Below are 24,379 nucleotides of genomic sequence, written 5' to 3'. Positions count from 1 at the left end.
TCAAGTGAACAAATTAAAAACAATACTGGCTAATTAAAAAGTACCAATAGGAAGTCCAAACATTTGAAAATTCAATTAAAAAATCTCTGGCACCCTTCTGACATGGATAAAGTTGGCATTTGCAGAACAGCAGCTTTCTCACCTGTCTCATTGAGATCCTGGGATCCCACGCTGGAAGGGTTGTTTTTGTACATTGCAATGTTGTTAATTAATGCTGAAACACCAACAATAGACCATTGTGTGCATCCAGGCACTTTTTTATGAGCACAGGGTTTTTTCCTGGCTTCCCGCAAATAAATTAAGGCTTAAGCTTGGGTTCACTGTCAACCTGACATTCCAGTTTATATTAAGTTTCTTTTAATTCATACCTTTTGTTTTCTTCTCTTGTCATTTTCAGAGCCTACCTCCTCACTTAATGGCAACAAGTATTTTGCAGATGCACGCTGAGCAAGTAAATACACTGCAAGGTGAGGTCCAGGAGAGACAAGAGGAGGTATTCATCAAGGACAAGCTGAGAGAAATGGAGGGGCTCAACATCAAGGAAACTCTCCAGGATCAGATTGGCCAGTGTTTCATCGAGTGCCGGTGAGCAGAGATAAACCCCATTGCCCCAAAGAGCCTGATTTTGCAGTTCTTACAAGTTGCAAAATCCATCTTAAAGTGGTGATCCCAGTCCCACCTGCAGAACTGGTTCTGCACCAGCAGCAGAGCTAAATTCCTGAGCAGCAGGGCTCCTAATGGGGGAAACCAGAATAGTGCATCACTCCTTGAACAGTCCAGCAGGGATCAGAGGTGCACCTTGAAAGATTGACCGCAGAATCAGGTCCACAGACTTTAAAGTGGGGACACATTCAGATTGCACGTTCGCTTGGGCTCCGGCTTTGTAATTATAAGAAGCATATGTAAATTTTAGGAACATTGACTTTTTTCCCTGTCTGAATACATGAAGTTTAAGAGAGAGAACGCAGCCTTCGATGAAATAGAAGTATAATTATTTGCTATAGCAAATCACATCACGTTACTGGTGCTGCAGTCCAGGTGTCTGCTGCTGGTATTATCCAGCAGCCAATATGAATCTGAAATACTTTTGTACTTGAGGCCTGACCTTCAAGACACTCCTCCAAATGTAACTTTACTTAAGTAGTGCTGCTGATCTCAGTGAAACTTCACGTCTCAGTAGAGTTAAGCACATACTTACACATTTTTAAACTGAGTGCTGACACCTATAGTTCTCTCAGGAAGTTTACTTTAGCTGAAGAAGTTTTGAGACTGGCAATTTTAATATGGCAATACTGTAAAGCCTTGTACTAAGGAACATAGGCTGCTTTTATGATAGAGGTAATTTTTTCCAGGATTTACCCCATCCAATAGGTTAGTATGTAAAAGTAAATTGGGAAGCAGTACCCAAAAGTTCCAGGATGTAGCAGCAAGGTTTCAGCTGCTCTGCAAAAACACTTCTAGTGTTTTTGTGTCTTGAGCTGCTTGGTGATGTTACAGGGCTCATATTTGTCTTGTGGACTAGTGTCATGTCCGTTAATCATTCAGCATTTTTTCAATGTACTGGACCTGCCTTCAGCATGCAGTTTACAATTGGAAACACAAATGCATTCTGATGAAATCCTGTTCTATTTATTCCCTGACTACTTTAATCAGGTTTTGGTAGCTATACGACAGTATAATGTTTGTTAAAAAAAAAAAAAAAAAGCAGCAATCAAAAAGAGCATTCACAGGGCTGCTACAACCTGTTTCTCTTCTTTCTTGTACTTTTGCCTCATATAGACGTTCAAGACTCTGCTGTATTCTTACCCCACCTAGCTCTCCCTTAGAAAGAACTGCTGGTTTTAAAAACCTTAGTTATTACAAAGCACTTCCCCATTCCCTAAATCAACCCTGTTCCTAGGGCCCGGTCTGCACACTTCTTGAGCTGCCATTTCCTGCCGCTCCCCACAACTCCCAGCATATTCAGAGGTACAGAAAGATCTTATTTCCTTTGTTCAATATTACTCATCTAATAGTAATTCTCTAACGTAGGTCAATCGTGTCCAATTAACTTCAGTCTAGAGCTTGAGGAGAACTAACTGAAATACTGTGTGAACCAATAACAGTGTTTCTATAGGAGATTAGCAGAGAACAGTCAATCTCCCAGAGAATAAGGCTGAGCCATAAACCTCTTCAAAGACAGTTATGAGACATTATTAAAAGTAAAATCCATTCCATGGAGACACTTAACAGCAGAGCCAACCAAGAGCCTAACCAATCCAAAGGATCATTTGGAGAAAACTGAAGCCATTGTTCGATCAAGGGAGGTGGAGAGGAATGGCTGAATGAGCAGTTCATCAAAACCCTTGCTACCTAATGTATAAGCGACCTCAGTCTCATGTATCTATGAAATACTCTGACAATGTAAGGTGGAGCGTAAATGCTGAGCTTTCTTATTCAGTAGCTCTTACAAGTGAAATGGGACCTCATTGCTGCATTTATATCACAGATGTGCCCATGGGCCCAACTTCAGGTGAGACTTCAAGGCTATAGGCAGCTACAGTCAGTATCTCAGCATATAAATATGTGATTAAACAAGTTATAAGGAGTTCTTTAGCTAACCTTTAAGTTGTCTGGTCTAGTCAGGTTCAGCAGTCCTTAATCTCATCTAGACTTGAAAATTAACAAAGATTAAAGCAGGTGTTTGAGTATAAGCACCACACTAACTGATCCTGGACAGCTTTATAGGTATGCTTTTCCCGAGCAAGTGATTATATTAAATGGGACTAAGATATACCCACAGAGTTAATCAGTGACACCACTGCTTATAGATAAGCCTTTAGTCAGACCTGTTGTTCTGCTGCAGCTGAGATACTGAGAAAACAGTTCCCCTCCAACCTTGTAGAATAACCATGGACAGAGCTGCTTCTCTACCCACCCATCTGAAACTGATTTCTGATATTGAAAAAAAAAAAAAAAGCCTAACCAAAAAGCAGTTTTAAGCTAAATCAGACCATTTTGATAGAGCACAGTTAAAGAGATGCTGCACATGCAGTTATGTGGTATACCTGAGTGCAGGGTCTTCTCTGAGGGCAGAGGGGCAGTGACAGACTTGTTGCAGTCAGAGCAGTTTGTTTGATCATGGTCCCTGTTACTCTCTTCTTTTAAATTAACTGTCCATCATGATCTCTAAAAATCAGTAAGGCATGTTTTCAGCCAAGACTAGGCAGATCTCATTGGCAAAAGCCATTCTGATGATTTAGCAGTGTGGTAGATAAAGTTCTGCCCCCAGTGAAGCCAGTGGGAGAGCTGCCATCAGCTTCAGCAAAGGCTGGACATCACCCAATATTTTAGCTCATTTGAATCTGGCTGAGTGATGCAGTGATTTACGGGACTGAGAGGAGTCAGCGTAAGCTGCCTGCCATCCTGCTCTTCACAGGAGGCCTCTATTTAAGTGACCAAAATCATTTTCCCGCAGACATATTCATTTGCATCCAAAATAGATTAAAAAAATCGGCAAATTTCTACACATGGGGAGCATGTGTGTCACACAGAGCCAAGCTTTCCGTGTGGTGCATGCCAGAGACACTGCAGAACTAGCAGAAGTTGTTTCCTGCTCCTGCCTGGCCTGCTGAGCAGTGGCCAGGTCTGAAGTGTCAAGGTTTACATTAATTATTACCTGCCAGGATATATTTTGGGTCTCCACTACGCCAGTCTATGAGATCAACAGCTAAATGTAGCTTATAAATTAGTCTTTAGGCTTTTTTAACAGAGTCTACCATTGTCCATAGTCTATTAAATAAACAGATAGTTCAAGGGGAACAAAGATTCTTTTGAATAAATTTTGCTGTATGTACTAAAAAAAATAAACCCAAACTTCCATATTTTATGCTTCAATTGGAAAAGGATGTGATAGGAAATACAATTAGCAGGTATTGTCTTTCAGCACAGCTGCTATTAGATTACAAAAGCAATGAGCATATATTAAATTTCTCCACTTGTAAGAACTGCTATAAATATTTACCACTTTCTTTGCACAAGGGAACAGGCATAGCTCCAGTCATTTCAAGACCCAAGACAGCTTCATATGAAGATAGGTTCTAAAAAAGCAAAATAAAGCAAACCTCAAAGGAATAGATCAAACAAGAACGTTCCAGTTGCTTACAGAAATCCTATTGCTGAGAAGACAAAATATTTTTGATGTAACACTGTGTTTTTCACAGCCTTGCCATCCACCGTTCTGTTTATGTGTATTGACATCCATGGAGCTGTTCTTACTTGGCTTGCAAATTATTCGCATAAAGCTTTCGAGATTTCTGTTTGGCCTTTTCCCTGTGCACCAAATTAAAAAAGAAAGATAATTTTTTTTTTTCTAATGCTTTTTTTATGAAAGCATCATATAGTATACCTACAGGCCTCTCTTTTTTTCAAGATAGCTATATGATTCATAGAGCAGGAGTACAAGTGTTCCAAAATTAGCATTCTCTATGATTATATACATCTGAGTATGGATTTTAATCACTTGACTCCCACAGATTCCATCCATTACATTAATAACAGAGTTTCATATTAAGATACAGCAATTGCATAGCTGGGGTTTTAGTTTCAATTTCCTGTACTATTTCAGACCAAAAACATTTTTCTCTCATTTCACATTTAGGGTTTTGCACTGCACATGCAAAAATTGTCATTGTCGTCTTCTCCACTCTTTACCCACTGTACATACCAACAGTTGCCAAATGATGAATTTTCCTTGGAGTCATCCCTAAAATAAATTAAAAACAGTGGTGGGAAGAAGAGGGGAGAAGGATCCCCTTATTATACAGAGAAATATAGTAGTATCTTTGTCTAAGAAAAGTCTTCTCTGACAGAAATCAATACAAAGAATAAGAAATCAAGATGAGGTTTTTATTACCAGAGATAGCCTCAAGAATCACAGGGAAGAGCCTAATACACAGGCTTTGCTGTAATGTGTCTTATGCCCTCTAGCTGTAACAAATTATACTGTGAATTTCTTGGAGGATTTATATGCCGCTGCTCAGTGCTCGGGGGAGCATTTCATCAGTGGCACTGCTGACCTAATAACAGGGGATCTAAGTAATAGCAACTTTTATGTACGTTATGTGTTATTCCCACAGATTTGGGGATTGGTTTTCTGGAGGAGGGAGGAGGCGAGGGGTAAATGTGCTTTCATAATAGGTTTACACTTTACTGATTAGCTTTGAATGATCTTCTTGCTCTGCCTGCTGACTTTGAGTACTGTCAGAAAAAGAATTGGCCAAGCTTCATGGTGAGTGAATGAGGCTCCTTCTGAAGCGGGGGGTTCCTGCGCTTTATTTATTCATTTGGAACATTCCTGACAGCCAGCCCAGGCTTTGATGCAGAGGAAGGGAGAAAGAAATAGGAAGCGATCATGTTATATTTCCCTTTTTCACAAGACTGTTTTGTTGAGCTGAGTTTACTGCCAATACGCCTGTTCACGGGGCTCCCTAGGTAGCAGGGGGTGGGGAAGGAGGAGGCAGGAGGAAGATGAATGGAGAGAGAGGTTTTGCACTGAAACTCCACAGAATAGGGGAAGTATTCATTTGTGTCAGGCACTGCCCGTATCGCATTTCACACTCTGTACACACTGCTTTTTATGAAGTTAATGTTGACGTGCGTGAAAGTTACCAGGCAATCCATCAGCAACTGAAGTCTTGCCAACGGGACAGAGACAGATGACACCTCGGCAGCGCCAAGCAGTGGCACCCCCTCCCCGTACCACCTCAGCTCTGGTTCAGAGGAATTGTTGCTCTAAGTCCACCCGGACCTGTGTTGTTTTTTAGTCCTGTCTGGCTCATCATACGTGCCCTCAGCCTGCCAGAAGTGCTTTCCAAGTAACCGAGGAGCATGGATTGCAGTCTCTACACAATATGGCAACAGTTCACAAAACAGCTGATAGGAAAATTGCTTAATAACCAGTTTGAGTGCAATGAACCACTACAGCAGACAGTTCTCTTAAAGAGCAAGCTTCAGTCTGGAAATCCTTGGAACACAACCCGAGACATCACCAGCCCCTTAATCACAGTCCTCTTTCCATACAACGCCCTGTTACTCTGGAAAATGCATTCCCCTCTTCTTTGCCACCCCTGCAAGGGCATTTCTCCTATAGGAACCTACCGAAAAATGCCTCTCTGGTATCAGGTACTTTATATTCAGCACAGGCAGGAGTTACTGCCTACAGGAGCCGTTTATAGATGGGTGATGAACCACTCTTATTCACCTAATCCATATTGTCATTACTTGTTTTCCCTGTCATCATTAAAGCATTGTCACACACTCACAAGCCACTTGTATGCAACATTCCACTTGGGAGCAAAAATTACTAGCCAGAAGTACCTCTGAGCTCAGGATATTCTGCAAATGGTGATAAATAAGTGGTCGTGTACTAATTCAACCAGATGAGGATGAACTGAACTAAATTAGAAGGAGGTCTATATCTGCACCAGTTTTCTCCTGTCCTTACCTGTTCACTGGAGTTGAATATACCTTCTCCTACCCTCTTGTACTTTGGGCACTGAAAGCCTACACAAACCACGTTATTTAGGGAATAACACAAAACCAGTAGAAGCTCCTTCTGAATCAGTCTGCAGCCAGTCTGGGTTGTCTTCTCCGAGTTCTCTGGGTTCTCTTCTCCGAGTCTTCTGATTTTCCTTGTGAGAGTGAAGACAAGCTCTGAATTGTGGAAATGGAGCTCTGAAAGAGGATGGCACAGGCTCGAGTACCCTCGGCCCAAATACTTTGTCTTCCTGCAAAACTACAGAAACATTAATAAAAGAAACAATGTCCATTTTCTCTATCAGTAGTTGCACCTCTGTTTTCTGACAGAGCTAACAACTCCAGATTTTGCAAATCTCTGTATCAGAACAATTAGTGCTGGTACAAAATGCTCTCCGAATGCCTTTCTCTCATGTCAAAAGGCCATTCTGCAGGAACAGCTTACATTTAACATCAATCTTCCTGAACATGGCTCAGCCTGCTCCCAGATGTTTGACTGTACCTCATGTAGACAGTCAAAACTAGCTTCAAAATCCAACAGGAACAACACAGACATGACAGCACATAGCTCTGGCAGCCAAACCTGTCCAGGACCCTGCATAAATATTCTGGCAGCTAGACCATGCTGAGCTCCTCACTGCAAGCAGCCATGCCACGGAGTTAAAGTACATCTGTGGGAACTAGAATCCTGCCTTTGGGCTCCTGGGTGAGACAACCTCCAAGACTGATTAATTAACATAATTAGGAGCTGTAAACATTAATGGGTAATGTTTAAGCCTTTCCTAACACATTCTTAAAGCTTCCACTTGGTAGTTATCTATTGACTAATTTTGGCAGACATCTCTAGGGCTGGAGGGAGCGAGGGAATGGAATGCAAATGCATCACTGGCTTACCAGAGGAGTACCAGAGCAAACAGCCCACCGGGTTTCTTTGAAGAGAGAGAAAATAAGTTATCATAACAAGAGGATTGTTTGTGTGTAGTGGGAGAGAGTGGAACCCACAGTTCTGCAACCTGTTTTCCCATTGATTGGAATCAACTACTTAGCTTTGATAGCCATTTAAAAAAAAAAAACAAAAAAACAAATCAAAACAAAAAAAACCCCAAACCTTCAGTCCTTTCTTGCTTATGGAAACACCATGTCGTCCGCTTTTAAAAAGTGTGAACCCCTCTAATTCCAAAGGAGGGACAACTTTTATTAAGTCCATCTGCAGTTAATCTACTTTATTGGGTGTCCGTGGATTTACAGGAGGCAGGGGACACCTCTGGAAGCTTCTGTGCAGTGGCAGAAGTTGCCTGCTTCAGTGCAAGCTAAAAATTTATGAGTGTGCTGACATTAATGGAGGTGGCTTGATGGCTTTTGGGGGGGATCAGCCGGAAGCCCCTGGATTCATATATTTCTCATACTTGGTGAAACACAGATAAATCTTGGTGGTGGGTATCTGAAACAGTAAGACCAGCTGAACCCTGGTGTCACGCCTCCAGAGAGGCATTGATAACATCACTAGTTCTGCTTTCTAAATCTCCACAAACTCTGAAATATGTTGTCTTTCCAGTTTTGTAAGGCTCCTTGAATTTAGACTTCAATTTATGATTGCCACCTCTATACAGTGATTAAAAACACATGAAAAGGACTCTGCTGATGATCCTTAATTTCGCTCATTGAACTATCAAAAGTTTGAAATAATTAAGGAACAAAAAGAAGATGCTTAAAATAATACAGGTGCAAAATCAAGCTTCCCAAGGGGTTTTCAACATAACAAGTCATCCTCACGAACTATGATTTAATCACCAAGTGCACCAACGTTGCAGATGAGCACATCTTCACCAGCTTTCCAAACGCTACTGTTCCCTTCCAGATATTCAGATATCTTCAATCACAAAGTCATTAATGATCTTCCCAGAATGATCTCTCGTTTCCCTGATAGTTGCTTACTGACTTTGTTACTGAAAATAGGGTCATGTCCAGATATTATTTAACAGAGCTAAGTCCTCATACTAAGCAGATTGCCATCAACTTCCAGGGGAATTCATAGAATAAGACATTGTTGTTTCTGAGCAATTTTATCAATACCAGCACTCTTTCAATGGTGTTACAGACAGGCAGAGGCACATACTCTTGCTCCCCAAGCAGTTCACTGCCAGTGCAAGATCAGGGAAAACTATTTCAGTGCCATGGCACTTTGGGCTTTTCTGCTGAAAAGCTCAATCATAGGCTTTCTGCCTGTGATGGGGCTTCCCCTCCGCGTCTTGCAGGAATGCTCAGAAGTTCAAGCATCTGCAAGCACATATTCATCTCTTCATCAGGCACGATTTGCATTGCACACCTCTTGCCATGCTTGCATATAAATTACGCATTAGCGACATTAAAAGCTCATTCAGATCTAAACAGTCACACCTTAGCAGAGCCATAATGAGCACAGTTCTTCAGACCAGTCTCTCCTCCTCCACTTTTCTCCTCAACCTGCTTGCTTCTAAATCACCTTGCCTAGAAAGACTTAACCTTTTCCCCACCCCCTTTCAGTCCCAGTTTCTGTCTCTGAAGTTTTTAACTGTAAAGCTCTGAACACTGGAGACAAAGGCAAACTTGTCCAGAGCCTACTAGCTCAGGCTATGGAGGTAGGATTTTTACAGGGACAGCAAAGACATTTCTCTTCCAAAGAGCAAGATGAAACTACTTGTTCTAAATCTTGGGAGCAAAAGGGTCAAATTAGACATTTTCATTTATTTAGTGTAAGCAGACTTGTGTCTCTAACTAGTCTCCATCTTGGAAAAACCTGAATCATTCTAGCCAGCATTTTCAGACCTATATATTGTAAATTGAATGCTGAACATCTAAACTTTCAGTCCAAATGGTTAATAGCTTGACAAATCTGTGATCAGCTGAGAAACAGAGCTTTGTAATAGATAGTGTCAGGCAGTGACACTGGGGAAGTGCTAAAACCAGAAGTGGAAAATTAGTACAGCTGTTTTGGTGCTCTCGATCCCTGCCCAGTGCACTGCAGAGAGTGCTGTTCATGCAAGACAAGAACCAAGATAAGGTTAATCATCAGAGATTAGAATGCAAGAGGGAGAAGAGCGGTCAGATACTTGATCATACATGAGAGAGACATCCCCCATGAAGCCCCAGGTAAGGCACAGAGAGATGAGAGGAAGGAGGTCTTGCACCACTTTTTCCCCACCGTGCTGCCAATGACTGGGCTTCCTGAGTCCCATTTTTGGTGCATAACTTTTCCAGATACTTTATAGGGATCTGTAGCCTTCCCGTTACAGGCCCAATTCCAGCAAGTTAGGCAGTGTGGTGTGGAGACAGCCATAGGTGTAGTTCTGCACATACAAACAGGATGCCTCTTTATTCTCATTCTCTCTCATTCCTAAGAGCGCAGTATGGGACATGGGAGTAAAATGGATGCAACAAGTAAGGCCAAAACGATAAACCTCAGCATGCCTACTTGGTGGTACAGCTGCTGTTCAGCAAGAAGGAATTAGAGGACCAAAACCACAGTCTTAGTACAAGTCACTTCTAGCCCTGTTCTTATAGACGTTCCCATCCTGAGCACTATTCTGTAGGATGAATTCCTGGCTTCATTTGCTTCCTACTTTTTGATTTGTAGCACTGCAGAAACAGCACTGACCATTGCAACAAATTTAGGTTAGATTCCCTTTTCTACCTTCTTCAAATGGCTGAAAGTGACCCACAGATAACCAACAGTCCATTGACCTTGAGTCTAAGCCTTCTGCTTAGCATTAAAGCTCCTAAAAATATTCACTCCCCTATGTCTAAAAGTCTGGAATCAGCTAAAGTAAATAGCATTACTCTGAGTCGGTCCCATTTGCAAACAAGAAAAAAAAAATCTTGTAACTAATTAGTTCATTTTCCTAAAGTACTCATACCCATCTATAGTAATACTTCGGAATTAAAAGTCTGAAAATGCTAAGTGTTACCAACATAATGCAACAAACCCCCCACTGATATTCTCAAGGACACTTCCCAAACATTAGATTTATTTGTTGTCATAGATACTCACACAGACACAAACATCAGTTACATTCAGGGACTTACACTTGCCAGCAGCTTGTTATAATACAGCTCTACATGTTTTAAAGACCAGATTGGGCTTTTTCTGGAAAATGCTGCAGTAGTGTGCCCCATTCAATGAGTATGTTAGGCTGCAGTTCTCCCACACTGTACTTTCTTTATTCCTTTCTCAAGCAGAGTCCTAACACAGCAGACAGAATTTCTGAAGGCAGAAATGGACAAATGAGGTGTTTAACACTGATAACTGGGGCCTGATTTTCACCTCAGAGCTGGTTTCTGTTCCAGTAATCCAGCTAGATACCTACTAGGATTGGCCCAGAGGGGCCTGCTCTACCATTTGATCTATTCTTGGTTTGACCAGCATAGCATAGTCCTAATCAATGAGAAAGAAAGAAGGGGATGAATCCCAAGGGGAAGAGGAAGATACCCAGCCCAGCTACTTTTTTCACTCCACTGTGACAGGGAGAGGTATCTTCTCCAGCAAGTTAATACAGAGCAGGTGGAAGAACCAATTTTCCCACTTCCCCATTTCCAACAAGCAAAGTGAATGAAGATCTGCTGGGATACAGGAACAAGAAACAGGCAGAGAAAAAAGAATCAGAGTCCCACTGGTGCTTGGTAGAAGGACAGAGAGGCACTGAAGAGCCAGTGGCTGGCAGAGGAGAGGTGTTTGAGGGATATTCTGGGAAGAGAAAGACTAAGGAAAAGCTTAGAAGTAAGGAGAATAAAAATGAACACGAAGCACAGAGCAGTAGCTCCCAAGCTACAGCCCTTGCTCCACAGAATGATCTCTTTGGAGAAGCAAGCAGAGGAGGTAGAAAAGACATTTTCAGCCTTGGCTCTGTAGAATGCAAAGAAGAAAGGAGGCAAGTGGGGAAAAAAGAAAAGTGGCATGGACTGACACAAGCAGAGCAAAGGGGTAGCAGAAACAGTCACAAGGAGCTGGAGAGGCAGAATCAGAAGAGGAGGGATGAAAGAGGCATATAACTGGAAAAAAAACTCTGTAAGTTACCAATTTGAAAAATAGGGACAGTTAGAACCAAAGACTGATAGAAAATATTGTGTCCAAGGCAAAGACAAAAGAGCAGTCCCCAAAAGTGTATGCCAGCAAGCAAGCTCAGGTGGATATATAAAAAAGACTTGATTATCAGGAAGACAGATTTGACTATGGAGATGATGAAGGCATGCAAGTTACGGCTGGAAATGTGGCTGTGAATGACAGCATGTTATTCTTTCTTACAAGAGAAGAGGGATATATTTAATTCTGAAATACAGTTTCACTGTTTTCACTGGCAGTTGGTTTTTCAGAGTTTACATACTGGGGACCACAGCAGCAGAGCGTCTGATGGAATAAAAGGCTGATTCAGAGCAATGCAGCTTCAGTATGTCAACATGTTTACTTAACAAACTGTTGACAAGTTACTTAAGTGCTGAATTTCAAGTGAATTCCACACCCAGGAGATTTGCATCATCTAGCACAGAAAATTCAGGCTTACACCAGAAAGTGGTGTAACATCTACCACAGCACTGAGAGCACTTCGCCTCCAGTCTCATTTCTCCTTGCCCTCCCTCGCCTGTACCTTAGACAAAACAGCTTATCTCTTTTTGAGTCAAACGTCAAATACGCCATTAGTCTCAAACTCAGCTGCCCTAAGGTACCGCTCAGGTTAGAGCACAGCTGCAGTGAAAGTGGGTTCTTAGGTGGTTAATAAAACCTCCAGAGGCATTTAAATAGAATGATCTTATGCCCTTCCATTTGGGCCATAAGTCAAATTCCAGCAGGGTTAAGCAGAAATGCTGGGCAGTTGAGGGGGGAGGACACAGGCAGAAGCAGGTTACCCCATCAGCCTCTAGGTCCCCATAGTGGACTAGCTGGGACAAGCTCCAGGTGACAGCAGTACACTGACTGCAATCCCAGGCTTGGCAAGCACATCAAGGGCACATGAGGCAAAGGCATATTTTTTTCCCTGAGCTGATTATTTCCCTTGAAAGCACCAGAATTCCCCTTTGTTAGGTGGGCAGTGTGCTGCACAGTTTGGTAAGCATCTAGGTAAACTCTTCCCAATGCAAGGTTAGCATTAAAGTTGGTCCATCCAAATCCCATACTTGGATTGAATCTCAGTGCTGAAAAGGTTTGAAGATAGTGTTTCTGTGGGCAGAGCAAGAACTTCCCTGAAACCTGAGTCTCATCCATTCCTTCCAGAGTCAATATGTTTCAGCTTTACTGAGAATTTCAGCAGAGGGGAGATTAGTCAGACTCCATCAAGCAGGTTGTTTTTATTATCCAGGTCAGAGTCCAGGGCTTTTAAGTCATGCTGCATTTCAGTCCTGTGCAGATACAACAACAGAAAATCTAATTATTTATAGTAATTTACTTTAAACACACCCAGCTATTAGCATCACAAACTAGCTATATTTTATCTGCTGTGTCGGGCATCCTTAAGACTTGTGCAAGAGCAGTGTTAAGAGTTGCCATCCTAGGCTGAATAAGAGACATTTAACAGTGCATATAAGGGGGTTGCTAGTTCTCCTTATGCTCTACTTGTACAAAATAACTATATCAGCATAATACTATTCAGTAAGATACCGTACCAAATACAATATTGTTTGGCTTGAGCAAAGAGCATAGAACCAGAGAAGAACTGTTTCAGTATTTAGTGAGCTATTTATGTAATACTAGGAAACTGCATTACCCTTAACTAAAATCTGTTCAAATACTCTCCTCTCTCTTCTTAGAGTGTCTTACTGACTCTGTAATCCTTTGGTGACTTGGAAAGGAAGTTTACTCTCTTGTTTTGTGCTCCTCATCACACAGGGAGACTGGCTCTTTCCTGCAGATTTTTCTGGAAAGCATCTAATCCAGCAACCAATTTTGAAGATACTGGTTTAAAGCATGGCTGTAAGTTAAAGGCTGCAGTCTGTGTAGCTGCAGGAGTCCTCAAAGTATTCCAAGTCAAAATACAATTGCTCCAAGGGAGCAAATTCCAGAGCCGGAGCTCTGCCATCTTTCATATTGCATACATGTGCTTCCCATCATTGGCTCGGCTCTCATAGCTGCTACAGAGGGGGTAATGCTATGCCCAAAATACATTTCACCTTCATCCTCTTCTGGGAAATCATGTATAATGCATGGTTTTATTCTTTATGTATTGCAAGGTTTGCAATTGCGGGAGGCCTGGGAACTAGTGGGAGAGAAGGTGGGAGCAGCTGATTGTAGCCTCTCCCACGTATGTGCCTGTATTTCATTCCTGTCCAAACCTAATCTTTACATTCTTTGCCTGGGGGAGCTCTGCTATCCTATAATAAGGCCATTCCAGACAACTGATCCTCTATACAGGCCTGTGAAGCAATACATTCAAATCTCCAGTACTGAAAGAATACAAGAGAGCCCTAAGATTTAGCGAGTAAACCCGCCCTTCAAGTCTCAACCTTCAAACTGCAATTCCCACACCACCTTACCTATTACACCACTGTAGTAGAAGGAAATGACTGATGTTGGGGCACCTTGCTTCTACCAAGAGTGGGCTGCAGGCCCACCTCCAGATTCCCAGAGGACAACCCCATGCTTGTCCGTGGGTCTTCAGCCAGGTGTCCACCTCTTCTGCCACGTTGCCCACAACTCTCTGTAGCACTGGCCCCATCTACCAGAGAGATGCTTAAAAAGCACATTGTTAAGCCACCATGTAAACAAACAATAATTTTAAAAAGCTCAATTTTGTGCTTACAAACTGATTAAATTTGAGTGCATCCCACTGTAGCACATGCAGAAGAACCGAGTCATTTAGAGAAGCAATACCACAGTCCTACAAAAGGTATTTGATTCTTTATTAGTGTCTAAGATGGTCCACTTTTTCAGCCAGTTTAAGGAGACTAGAGATGATACACCAGAGATGCACCAAACAGGTACAGAACTCAGTACTCCCATTTGTCTTTCACAAAACTAAAAGGTGAAGGTTAATGAACTTGGCATCTCAAGGTATTACAATGTGTTTCCTGGACTGCAGAGATGACTGGGTTTTTCAGTTAACACTGCTGATAAATGAATGCTCTTAATACCAGCCTGACACTGGTTTCTAATTGAGCTCATCTGGAATGTTTCTCCTTGTCTTTTCTCACACTTTTTTAAATTGCCAAAGCAGAGATTCTAAATTATTTCTCTTGCTACTGAGCTATGTAAACATCTCTAACTTTATATATGGATTCTCTGCAACATTCTTCAATATTAATCTCAGTTTTTTCCTGGTTTTATACTCTGTATACACCTGATTATGATTTATTCAAATAAGGCTGCACAAGCCAATTGGGATGAACATTGAAAAATCAAGCACTGTGACTGGTTTCATATGCATGAAATTGCCTCAGATTTATCATTAAATAGTTCATTTAGACACTCATGCAAACCACAGAGAAACGGTTCTCTTGAAGTGGACAAGAATGTTAGCAGCAGTGAAATAGAGAGCAGCAGATTTGGTTGCTGTCTTTAAAACTTAGGAACACACTATGTGCCATTTTCAGCTTCTTATTCCCCACTGAAGTTTTTCTTTAGCATCACAAGTGCTTTTGAAGGAAGTGCAGTCTTAGCTACAAGTAGTGCCATTAGCACAGCACTACGATATGGGTCCTAAATGAAGTAGCAAGCCACTCTCCCAAGCAGTAATGTGATGCCTGACAGATGCTGATTACACATTGTCCTTTACAAACGCTTAAAGTCAAATCATGGGCAGGCAGCAGGTCAGAGGCACAGTGATCCGTGAATGGGACAGCCATGATATAGTGGTTGAAGAGGACGGTATGCACATACAGATCATTTTAATCCAAGGAGGCAAAAAACAAGGCAAGTTAGAATTATGCTAGACTGGACTATTTCTGCATTGATATCATAGATGTAAGGCAGACTTAAGAGATCTAGCTACTGAAATGTGTCTGATGCCACCTTCAATATCACCTCACATTTACCCATCTTCATCACACTGTGAAATGATGCAAGCAGTTACAAACCAGATAAAAATCACAGCATTTAGCTGCACTTGCATCAAGTAGGCAGGGTTGTTTTAACCACCAGCACAGAAGGCTACGTATTATTCTTACATGCCATGCTGTATTTATTCCGGTATATAAATAGGATAGATCAAAGCACAAGGCTTCTCTGTTCATTTTCAGGCTATTAGTCCCTGATTTTCTGGACAGATATAAAGGGTGCACATGCTGCATAGCACGTTCAGGGAGTTTGACATGCCCCAAGTGTGTTGAATTTATTATCCATGCGCACAACTATCCATGCAACATATGAGCAATAGGTTCAGGGAGAGCGCAGTCGTTTCAAAGAGTTTGATCAGCTAATACCACTAATACCCTTGAAATACTTCAAGTACCTTTCACAGTCAGGTGGTGGCAGAAGAAATACAGCATATGCAAAACCATTTCAGAACAAGGAGGAGGGCAATGCCTCGAGAGAGCTGACACAGAGCTTGGGTGCCAGTGGCACTTTTCCAGGTGGGTGACCTGTCCAGGGCACCGTTTCTCAACCCTCCCCAAAGCATTATCTTCAGGTTAAAGCGATGGGCCATAACAAAACAATTGAAAGCAGCCATGCCCAGTTTACAGCCATCTTTCCCTTCCATTGAGATGGATTTTTTTTGCTAACACCTTGACTTATAAGAAGCAAAAGTGATTGCTCAAATGTCTTAAATTCTGTAAGACAAAATGCTCTCTATACTCCATTTCATTTCAAATCCCAAAGAAACTTGTGATGTTGGAGGGCAAGTTATTTCTTTTGGCTGGCCTTCCTACAAAAATCGCATGCTTTATTTTCCTCTTTACAGAATTCATATTGTGTTAATAAAGTACTGTTGATTCCCTCTGGCTGACTCTGCAGGAAAGCTATTCTCGCAAAGCTTCTAGACTGAGTTAAAGTAATCTTGCTTAAAACTGGCCATAATTGTTTCAGTCTCTTAAGTTTAATACTAAACACAGGAAATATTGCCAATTTGAGTCAGGATCCGACATTCTGTAAAGGCAGGTTAAGCTGACCAAAGGTAAGGAATTCAGTAAATGCTAGCGGAATTTGACCTGGCGTTTCTTTGAGCCAGCTTCTGTATTTTTGACCTTGCTCTAAAGAGAATGAAAAGATACAAGAAAATCAAAACAGATGAGAGTTTAATGTGAGTTGTGCACTCCAGAGTACTCATTACTCCATCATCCAAGTCCCCCAGACATGGTGCTGGGCCCTGAGGGGAGTTCTTCCTCCGCAGGAAGGATTGCTCAACACTCTCTCCTTACAGCTGGCTTGACAGGATCACATTCCTCGAAAGGCTGTAGACAGTCAACAGGAAGCTGACACTGGAAATAAGCCTGGGGGCAGGCTGCCTGTGAAGGAGGGGAAGCAGCCCTTCCCCTTTTGAGACAGCCCCTGGAGGGAGATAGCCTGCTTCATGGCGTTGGTCAACACAGGATGATGAACAAGTCCAAAAGAGGAGAACAGGCACTAAGAAGTGTAGATCTAGAAAACAAAACATAGGTGCAGTGTTGGCTCTCACTATCTGTTCTGTAGCTCTCAGAGAAGCAAAAAGGCAGAATTTCTGGTTCTCAGGCCTGTTTCTGATAAGCAAGATTTTACCCCAACACAGGTACGTACAGTCAATTTGATGAATTCTTCATTAACAAGGCAGTTACTGGTAGGCCTGACAAGGCCAATGGCAGAAATACTGCAGACTAGAGGTTGCCATGTGACACCAGGACATGTCCTGCTCTTAGCTCAGAAACCATTCCTTCCAAGGGCAGGGATGGAATAACCAGCTGTCCTTGGGTCCACCAGGAAGGAGATGCTTTCACTGTTACTGCGGAGAGCCTTACACCAGGCTTGCCAGCAGCTCTGCTCAAGACTGTTCTCCATTGCAGGAGTCAAGTCAAAAGGCAGATTATAGGAATCTGCTTTCCAGTTCCCTTTATTTCCATTTCTGTGCCATGGTGGGTAAGTTTAATACTCATCTTCTCTAGGTGTTTCTAAGCTTTCAGTATGGGTTGGATGTTACTAGCTCTTGCAAAGGAGTTCAGTTACATAGGTCAGGATGTGATTTCTCCCAGCCCTGAGTGAATTCAGATTTGAGCTCTGAGAAAATTTTGGCAACATTTTTTGAGGGTAGGAACATCCAAAATCAGAGCACCAGAACATTATGTGAGTGCTGATATTGCCAAATCTTTCTTCTGATTTTTCCAATTATTTTTTTAATTTAAGCTAATATTAGAACTGTAAAATAAATCTTTTTGTTTCTCCTTGGCATTATTCATGCCCATAATGCCTTTTATTTTCTTTCCAAAACTTAGCAGTAATTTGCAGTGCTGCCTTCCCATGTCTCTGATGCAATTCAAGGAGAAGAACCTATTGCCATCTTAAACTAGGAATAGTTTGTCAGAATGTTGAAGGTACCAATAGGTCAAAAAAATCCTTGTCCCTCCTTTTCCCTTATGGTTTACAGGAGGAAGCAGGAGAACCAGGAGTCCTAGCAGAGAAAGCTCATGCCCAAGTCCCTCTGAAGGGGAACAGAGATTCCCTTTTTTCCAGTACACGAATTACCTATCACTATCCTTAAAAGACCAGGAGGGTCCTTGAAAAAGTAAAATAGCTTTATGACAAAGCAGAACAGACTATTTCACTGTAAGAACTCAAGAAGCTTAACAACTCTACTGGGTCAGCCAAAGTTCTACCTTTCCTGGCCAATAATACTACATGTAATAAAGCTATCAGAGAGAATTACCACATTCCACATGTAGGTCTGTCCCCTCCAACGACTGTTCCCAACTATTACTTGGCTTTGAAGCTCTCTTCTACCATTTTAGATCTAAGGCAGGCATTGGGTACCCAAAAGACCATCTATCGTTTCTAATTATGATAGTTACTGTAATAAAGGATATCACCTTTCCCCACAAACCTTTCACATTCATTCCTCCATGGGAATGTTTCTTCTTGCACATTGTTGGCCTCACAACACTTGATCTTAAATTTTTAAAGCCTCATGTTTATCCAAAACAATAAAGTCTCCAATCCTCCAAACACTTCTCCCTGCAAGTCACTCCGCTGAATTACTTCCATGCATAACGAGCAAATGCTTGGAGGATCAGGACCTTCGATAAAACATAAATTGCAATATGTCTGTGTCCAAACCCATTAAAGATGACAAAAAGCCTGTGGAAATTAATCTTGCTTTATAAGTAATTCTGTATTTGCATAGGTTATTATTTCTGGAAGTGATTTTCAAAGAGCTAAAGAAAGCACACACACAAAAGGAAAGAAAATGCCACAGAAAAGACACTTAAAATAAACTAACACTGCTATTTAAGTAGTCTGAGATAACTCATATCAGGTGGGATTACAGAAATAGGCAAGGACTACAAAACAATGAGGGGTTTATTTCTTTAAAGGGTTCCCCCACCCTTTGTTTTGTTCCTTTTCTGCACAGAGCATTCTCCTGTCCCTCCGCCTAGAGCGTACAGCCATCATTCATGCCTTTTCTTCTGCACACAGCCCACATCCTTTCTTACGCTGAAAAGAGTTAAATGCTCTTTTCCTCCAAAGAACAATTTTTTATTTTTCCTGACAAGGCCTTTTATGCAATTAGCTAGAGAAGCCATGGCCAAAGAGAAAGAATAACACATGTAAAATCATGCCAGAGAAGAGAGTAGGTAGTAACTTGTTGAGTCTATTACCAGACAAAACGTTTAAATCAATGGTGTGTTCTCATAAATCAACAACCATATTTAGCCTTAACTATAACCATCCCTGAGCAATGTGGAAAGAGAGAAAAGACATGAGAAAATACGGTGATGCTCCTGAAATGAGGAGGGGAGGAAGCTGCAGATGAGATGAGCACAGTGTAGGGTCATGTCCCAGACAAGGAATTTATTTGATAGGTCAGAATTGAGGTGCCGCAGCATTTGGGGCCGAGCAGAGACTTCAGCAGAGCCTGCCAATCACACAGACTCATACCAAGTCTGGTGGTGATTTGGAGATGTTAAAGAACCATTCGAACCTAGTTAAAACTTGGACATGTATGTGGGATGTGCACTAAGACAAAAATTGAACCCAGAAGAGCCAGAACTCTATGCTACATGATTGGAGACAAAAGGGTTTGCATTGCAGACCATAAAAGATCATTCTTTTTCAATTACACTTGACAGATCTAAGTTATTATAAGAGGAGTAGGTTTGGAAAGGGGGAGAGCAGTTAACAGTGAACCAGAGAACAGAATGTAACTTGAGAAACAGCACAAAAATCTCATCGGATCCTTTTCTTTCTTAGCTGGGAGTGGAAGATCAGTTCTTTTCACTCCTCCATCTTTGTTCATCCCCTTACTCTTCCGGTTGAGCTGGTTTGATTCAGATTTAGGGCCCCCATTCATTCTAATTAGATGGCTTTTCTGTAAAGCTGTTTACCAGACCCATGCTATGCTCTCGTTGACAGGATTTCACCGCTTCCCAGAAAAGTAATGGATTTCTCACATACCAGTTTCTAAAGGTCCCTTCTTTAGCAATGTCCTTCACAACACAAACATTTAGTAGTTCTGTTCAAGCAGTGGCTCTGACCCAAAGAAAGATATTTTGCCTACCATGAACTCTGGCACTCATCGGTTTGATTTGCAGCAGTGCAAGCAAAGCTCCCAAACACAAGTTTCTGTTCAGTGGCCTGTGAATACACAACGGGGAGCAGGTCACCCACAAGAACCATCCTTAGCTCCTTGCCTGCAGACTGGGAAGCGACAGGCTTTGGGGTCCTTAGTCTATAAGGGCTTCCCCTTAGTCTATAAGTCCTTAGTCTATAAGGGCTGAAGTTTGTCTCCCGAGGTGGAGGTTTCCTCCTAGCCCTACCCTTCTGTCTCACCTTATTTGCTACTATGCAGCCACCGAGTCCAGTCCTACCGAGCAGCCACACTTACAAATTTCATTTGTTCATTTAGGGAAACAGTTTTACTAGAACTGCATCCTCCATATGAAATCCAATAGAATTTGCTTCTGCTTTTGCTGGCAGTCCTTAACACATTGTCAGCACTCCCACTGAAGCAATCACATTGAAAATAAGAGTTGCTTCTTCCAGTTCTGGCATTTGCACATTTTTACGAGATACTGGAAAAGCACAATTGGATATATTTTTCCCCCTGCAAATGATGAGGCAATAATAAGTAACAGATTCATTGAGTTTTGAGTTGCCTCAGAACCAGGTGTTTCTGACATGTACCATGTCTCAAATATATTACACACTCCAATACTCTTCTTATCAAGAGCTTAAGCTTTTTACATTCCCCTCTCCCCATTAACATGCAACAAGACTTTCAGACTTCCCTGACCACCAGTTTAGTTTTTGCATAGTGCTCCCTTTTCAGTGACATGAAGAGAAAGCATCAGGGTGTGTGAAATTTGTGGGTAATCCATCAGCTAGATATAGTGACTGACGTGCAAAGAAAGTGTCAAGGTCCTATGTATATCAAAAATAAATGCTGGGCAGATTAGAGGAAATGCAGACCAAGTAGTTTTTTCACTCAACCAAGAGAGCAATCTAAATAACAAACACCAGTCTGAAATTCACACTCAAGCGATCTCCAGTGGGCTAAAGCTTTACCACCACTGTCGTTGTAACTCAACTTTTGGAGTCAATGAGCAACGCAGGTGCAGGTATAATGCTCTTCTACTCCCCAGTTCAGTTTTCAGGCTAGTTGCTGACTATGGGAACCTCTGCAGCTCCACTTCTGTTTACTTTATCTTGGTTTACAAGGTGGTTGTGCCATTAGTGCCACATAGATGGAACCTAGAAGGACTTCCACCATAAAGCTCTTCTCTACACTTCCAGCAAAACAAAACAGCATGCTGGGCTTAAGTTTGGAGCAAGTTCTTGCATCATCTGGATTAATTTTCTTTCAGTATTATTGCCTTAGAACTGGCTCTAATCATGAATACTTCATTATTTCTAGGAAGTTTCAAAAGGGGAGTGCAGTTTAAACAATTCTGAACAATTATTATTGTAAAGCAAGCTCAAAATCATTCTACATATTTGGGAGATCCTCCTGATTCAAGAGCTGTTCAGTGTGGGACATGCCTGGGGAAACCTCTTGAGCCATAGATGATGGGTGGAACAAAGATGTAAGAACATCCTTGGCTGTTCGTGGAGTGCATGCTGGCTGCTCATTTTAGTCTGGTGTTTTGTCATTACCAAAACAGGCTTATACAAAATAGTTTATATCCAGTTGAATCCAAATTAACATCTTATGACAAATGCATGAGACAACCCACTGTGATGGTTCCGAGTAGAATGCTGCCAAAAAGTGAATGGAAAAAGAAAATTGAGATTCATTACATTTAAAGTGGACTTTTGACCAGGAAGATCAATGACTGCATTTTTCTGTGCAGATTTACAGGCCAAATGAATCCCTGGTTTAACCTCTGAACTCAGAGGGTTTCATAAAGAGGGGAATTTGTCTGTAAGGGTCATGCATGTGCATGCTTTCCAGGCATTACCAGACTGAAGCTGTAGTAATTTAAACCTAGAAGAGAAAGAGAAAAACCCACAAGAGGTCAGATAAGGAAATGAAACTTAAGAATATGGTTCCCTGACCATTGGACAGCAATTGATATGCTAAACAACAGTACACAGGAAAGGATGAAATCCAGAAAGAAAAAACAGATGTCCCTGAAGAATTAGCATGACTGAAACGTGTGGTAGCTATCTGCTCTCAAGGTCACTGATGACCATGGGAACTTACATTCTTCATTGCCCTCAACCGAAGACCCAGACCCCAGACAGCTGACTGGTTAGTAAACAGCTGGCACTTCTTCCACTTGTGTGAAGAGACTGACGTTACCTGCTCTTCACCTCAAGTTATTTTTCAACAGAAGCGCTTGCTGTAGCTGCTACAAAAAGACAGTATGAGCCACGTCATCCCAAACAGCTGCACCAGCTGTAAGCAGAAAAATCACACAGAAAATACAGATTATAAACAAACTGGAACCCACTTCCAAATTGCAGAATTTGATAGAATTTCTACAGCATTCAGATATATGCTCATCATTCATAGCCAAAGGGTAAATATTTCCATCTCCCAAGAGCTGTAAATAATTTAAAAGTTAAAAAGCTAATACAAATACCAAATGTAACACTAATAAATACTGAAAGCTGGCACTGATACCACATTCAGTGGGCAGTGGAGTCCAAACTGATTCTTCACCCGCAGTGCATATTGCCTTTCCTTCCTTCCAGCTGGCATTAGTAAAGTAGCAACAGCCTTAATATCAGATTTTGAGAAATTTGTTGCTGTAAGCCAGACTTGTAGCAGCATTTAAAACAAAACTGCATTTAACATAAAATTGAGCTATTTTCTGGCTCTTTGTAAAAAATGAAACATGATCTAACATTAAATAAACCAGATGATGCAGGCTCTTGAGGCCAAAATCCCATTCTTACTAGATTTTTTAAAAAATGCACTAACAATGACACCCCTTTGTTCGTGCAGACTGGTTTCTGGGAATGCAGTGAGCAAAGTTTTGCATCTGTTTGCATATAGAACCAGTAATTGTTGAACATGCAAGTGAGAGCTTACAATCACAGATGAATGCTTGTTTATTCTTTTGTAATTGGTGTTACATTAATACTAGCTAGGAATCCAAATGATACACATGGTACTATAGAAACATAACAGATGCTCTGTTCCAAGGATCTCAGTTTAAAATTGATTCTGCTGCTTAACAGTAGACTAGGAAAGTCCCTTAAGGTACCAGTTGTTTTAAAAAAATGAAAGCAATTTTTATGAATCACATTGACCTTTCGGAGCTATTTTCTTCTCAAGGGAAATTTCATTTCATTTAGAGGAAACATTACCATTCTATTTGAAAGTAGCGCAAGGATTTTTCTGAAGTGTCAGAATTTTCTTTGGAACAGAAAATCAGAAAACCTTCCTGATATTACCAAACAGATATATACTGATATAACCCAAAAAGCTACAAAAGTGAAAGAAGCTGAAGAGTCTTGACAATATAAATGGTCTTTGGACTGTGGTTATTATTTATATCTTTTAGGCTCTTTCTGAAATGTCTGGAAGCACTCTGTGTTATCTGTGTCATCCATGAAACCTTATCACAAAGTCACTTATTGCCACCTCACCAGCTTCCATCACCACCTAATTGTGCAAGTTCGTTGAAAATTTTTGAGGGTGGACATCCTCGCACAGAAATACCATCTGGAATTTGTAGATCAAAACCTGATTTAAATAAAATCAATTTTTTTTTAAAAGCTGGATGTTGAAAACAGAGAGCAGAGCTATAAACATAAACACTTTAAGCGAAGCCTCTCAGCAGTCTTAAATTCCCTAAGAACTTTCAGTGTTTGATGAGCCATGGGGCAAGAGACATGTGTTGATAATGATTTTAATGAATTTACTGGACAAAAAGCTACTGTCATGAGAAGCAATCCATCTCTCTGTTTTTGAACAGGAAGCGAGGGAGGGTGTGCTTCCCTGCCATCTAACATCTTTGTCAACCCGATCAAAAACTGTGTATTTTAGTTCATTTTCCACTTTTGTTTCTCACACAGGCATATCATAGGCAAGTTTCCTGACTATCCCACTAAAGAGGCTGGAGGTTCAATGGCTATGCTTTCTCAGAAGACTCCAGAGCAGGTATTGTCACTCCTCTAACAACAAAGTTTAATGGGATTAAGAAAGGAATTACCACAAAACACATCTGTTTATTTAAAGTAGCAATTTTTCATAAAAATGGCCTCTAGTTCTCCAGGAACCTTATAGTTAAAAAGCTTTTTGCTGCAAGTGAAAGAATTGTGTTCTTCCAG

At 41.3% G+C, this 24,379-nt stretch overlaps 1 protein-coding gene across 4 annotated transcripts in view; it reads left to right on the top strand.

The window, feature by feature from the left end:
• Nucleotides 1–24,379, top strand: part of DRC11 (dynein regulatory complex subunit 11) — a 111,779-nt gene that overhangs the window by 29,173 nt on the left and 58,227 nt on the right. For all 4 annotated transcript variants that reach the window (XM_074872518.1, XM_074872517.1, XM_074872515.1 and 1 more), the window contains 2 exons: nucleotides 398–585; nucleotides 24,125–24,209. In XM_074872518.1, coding sequence (XP_074728619.1) covers nucleotides 398–585; nucleotides 24,125–24,209 — 273 coding nt within the window. The remainder of the gene's footprint in view (nucleotides 1–397; nucleotides 586–24,124; nucleotides 24,210–24,379) is intronic.

Source organism: Strix uralensis, chromosome 6 (assembly GCF_047716275.1).
Source record: "Strix uralensis isolate ZFMK-TIS-50842 chromosome 6, bStrUra1, whole genome shotgun sequence".
In the NCBI taxonomy this organism is placed as follows: Eukaryota; Metazoa; Chordata; class Aves; order Strigiformes; family Strigidae; genus Strix; species Strix uralensis.
This window is presented reverse-complemented; position numbering and strand designations above follow the sequence as displayed.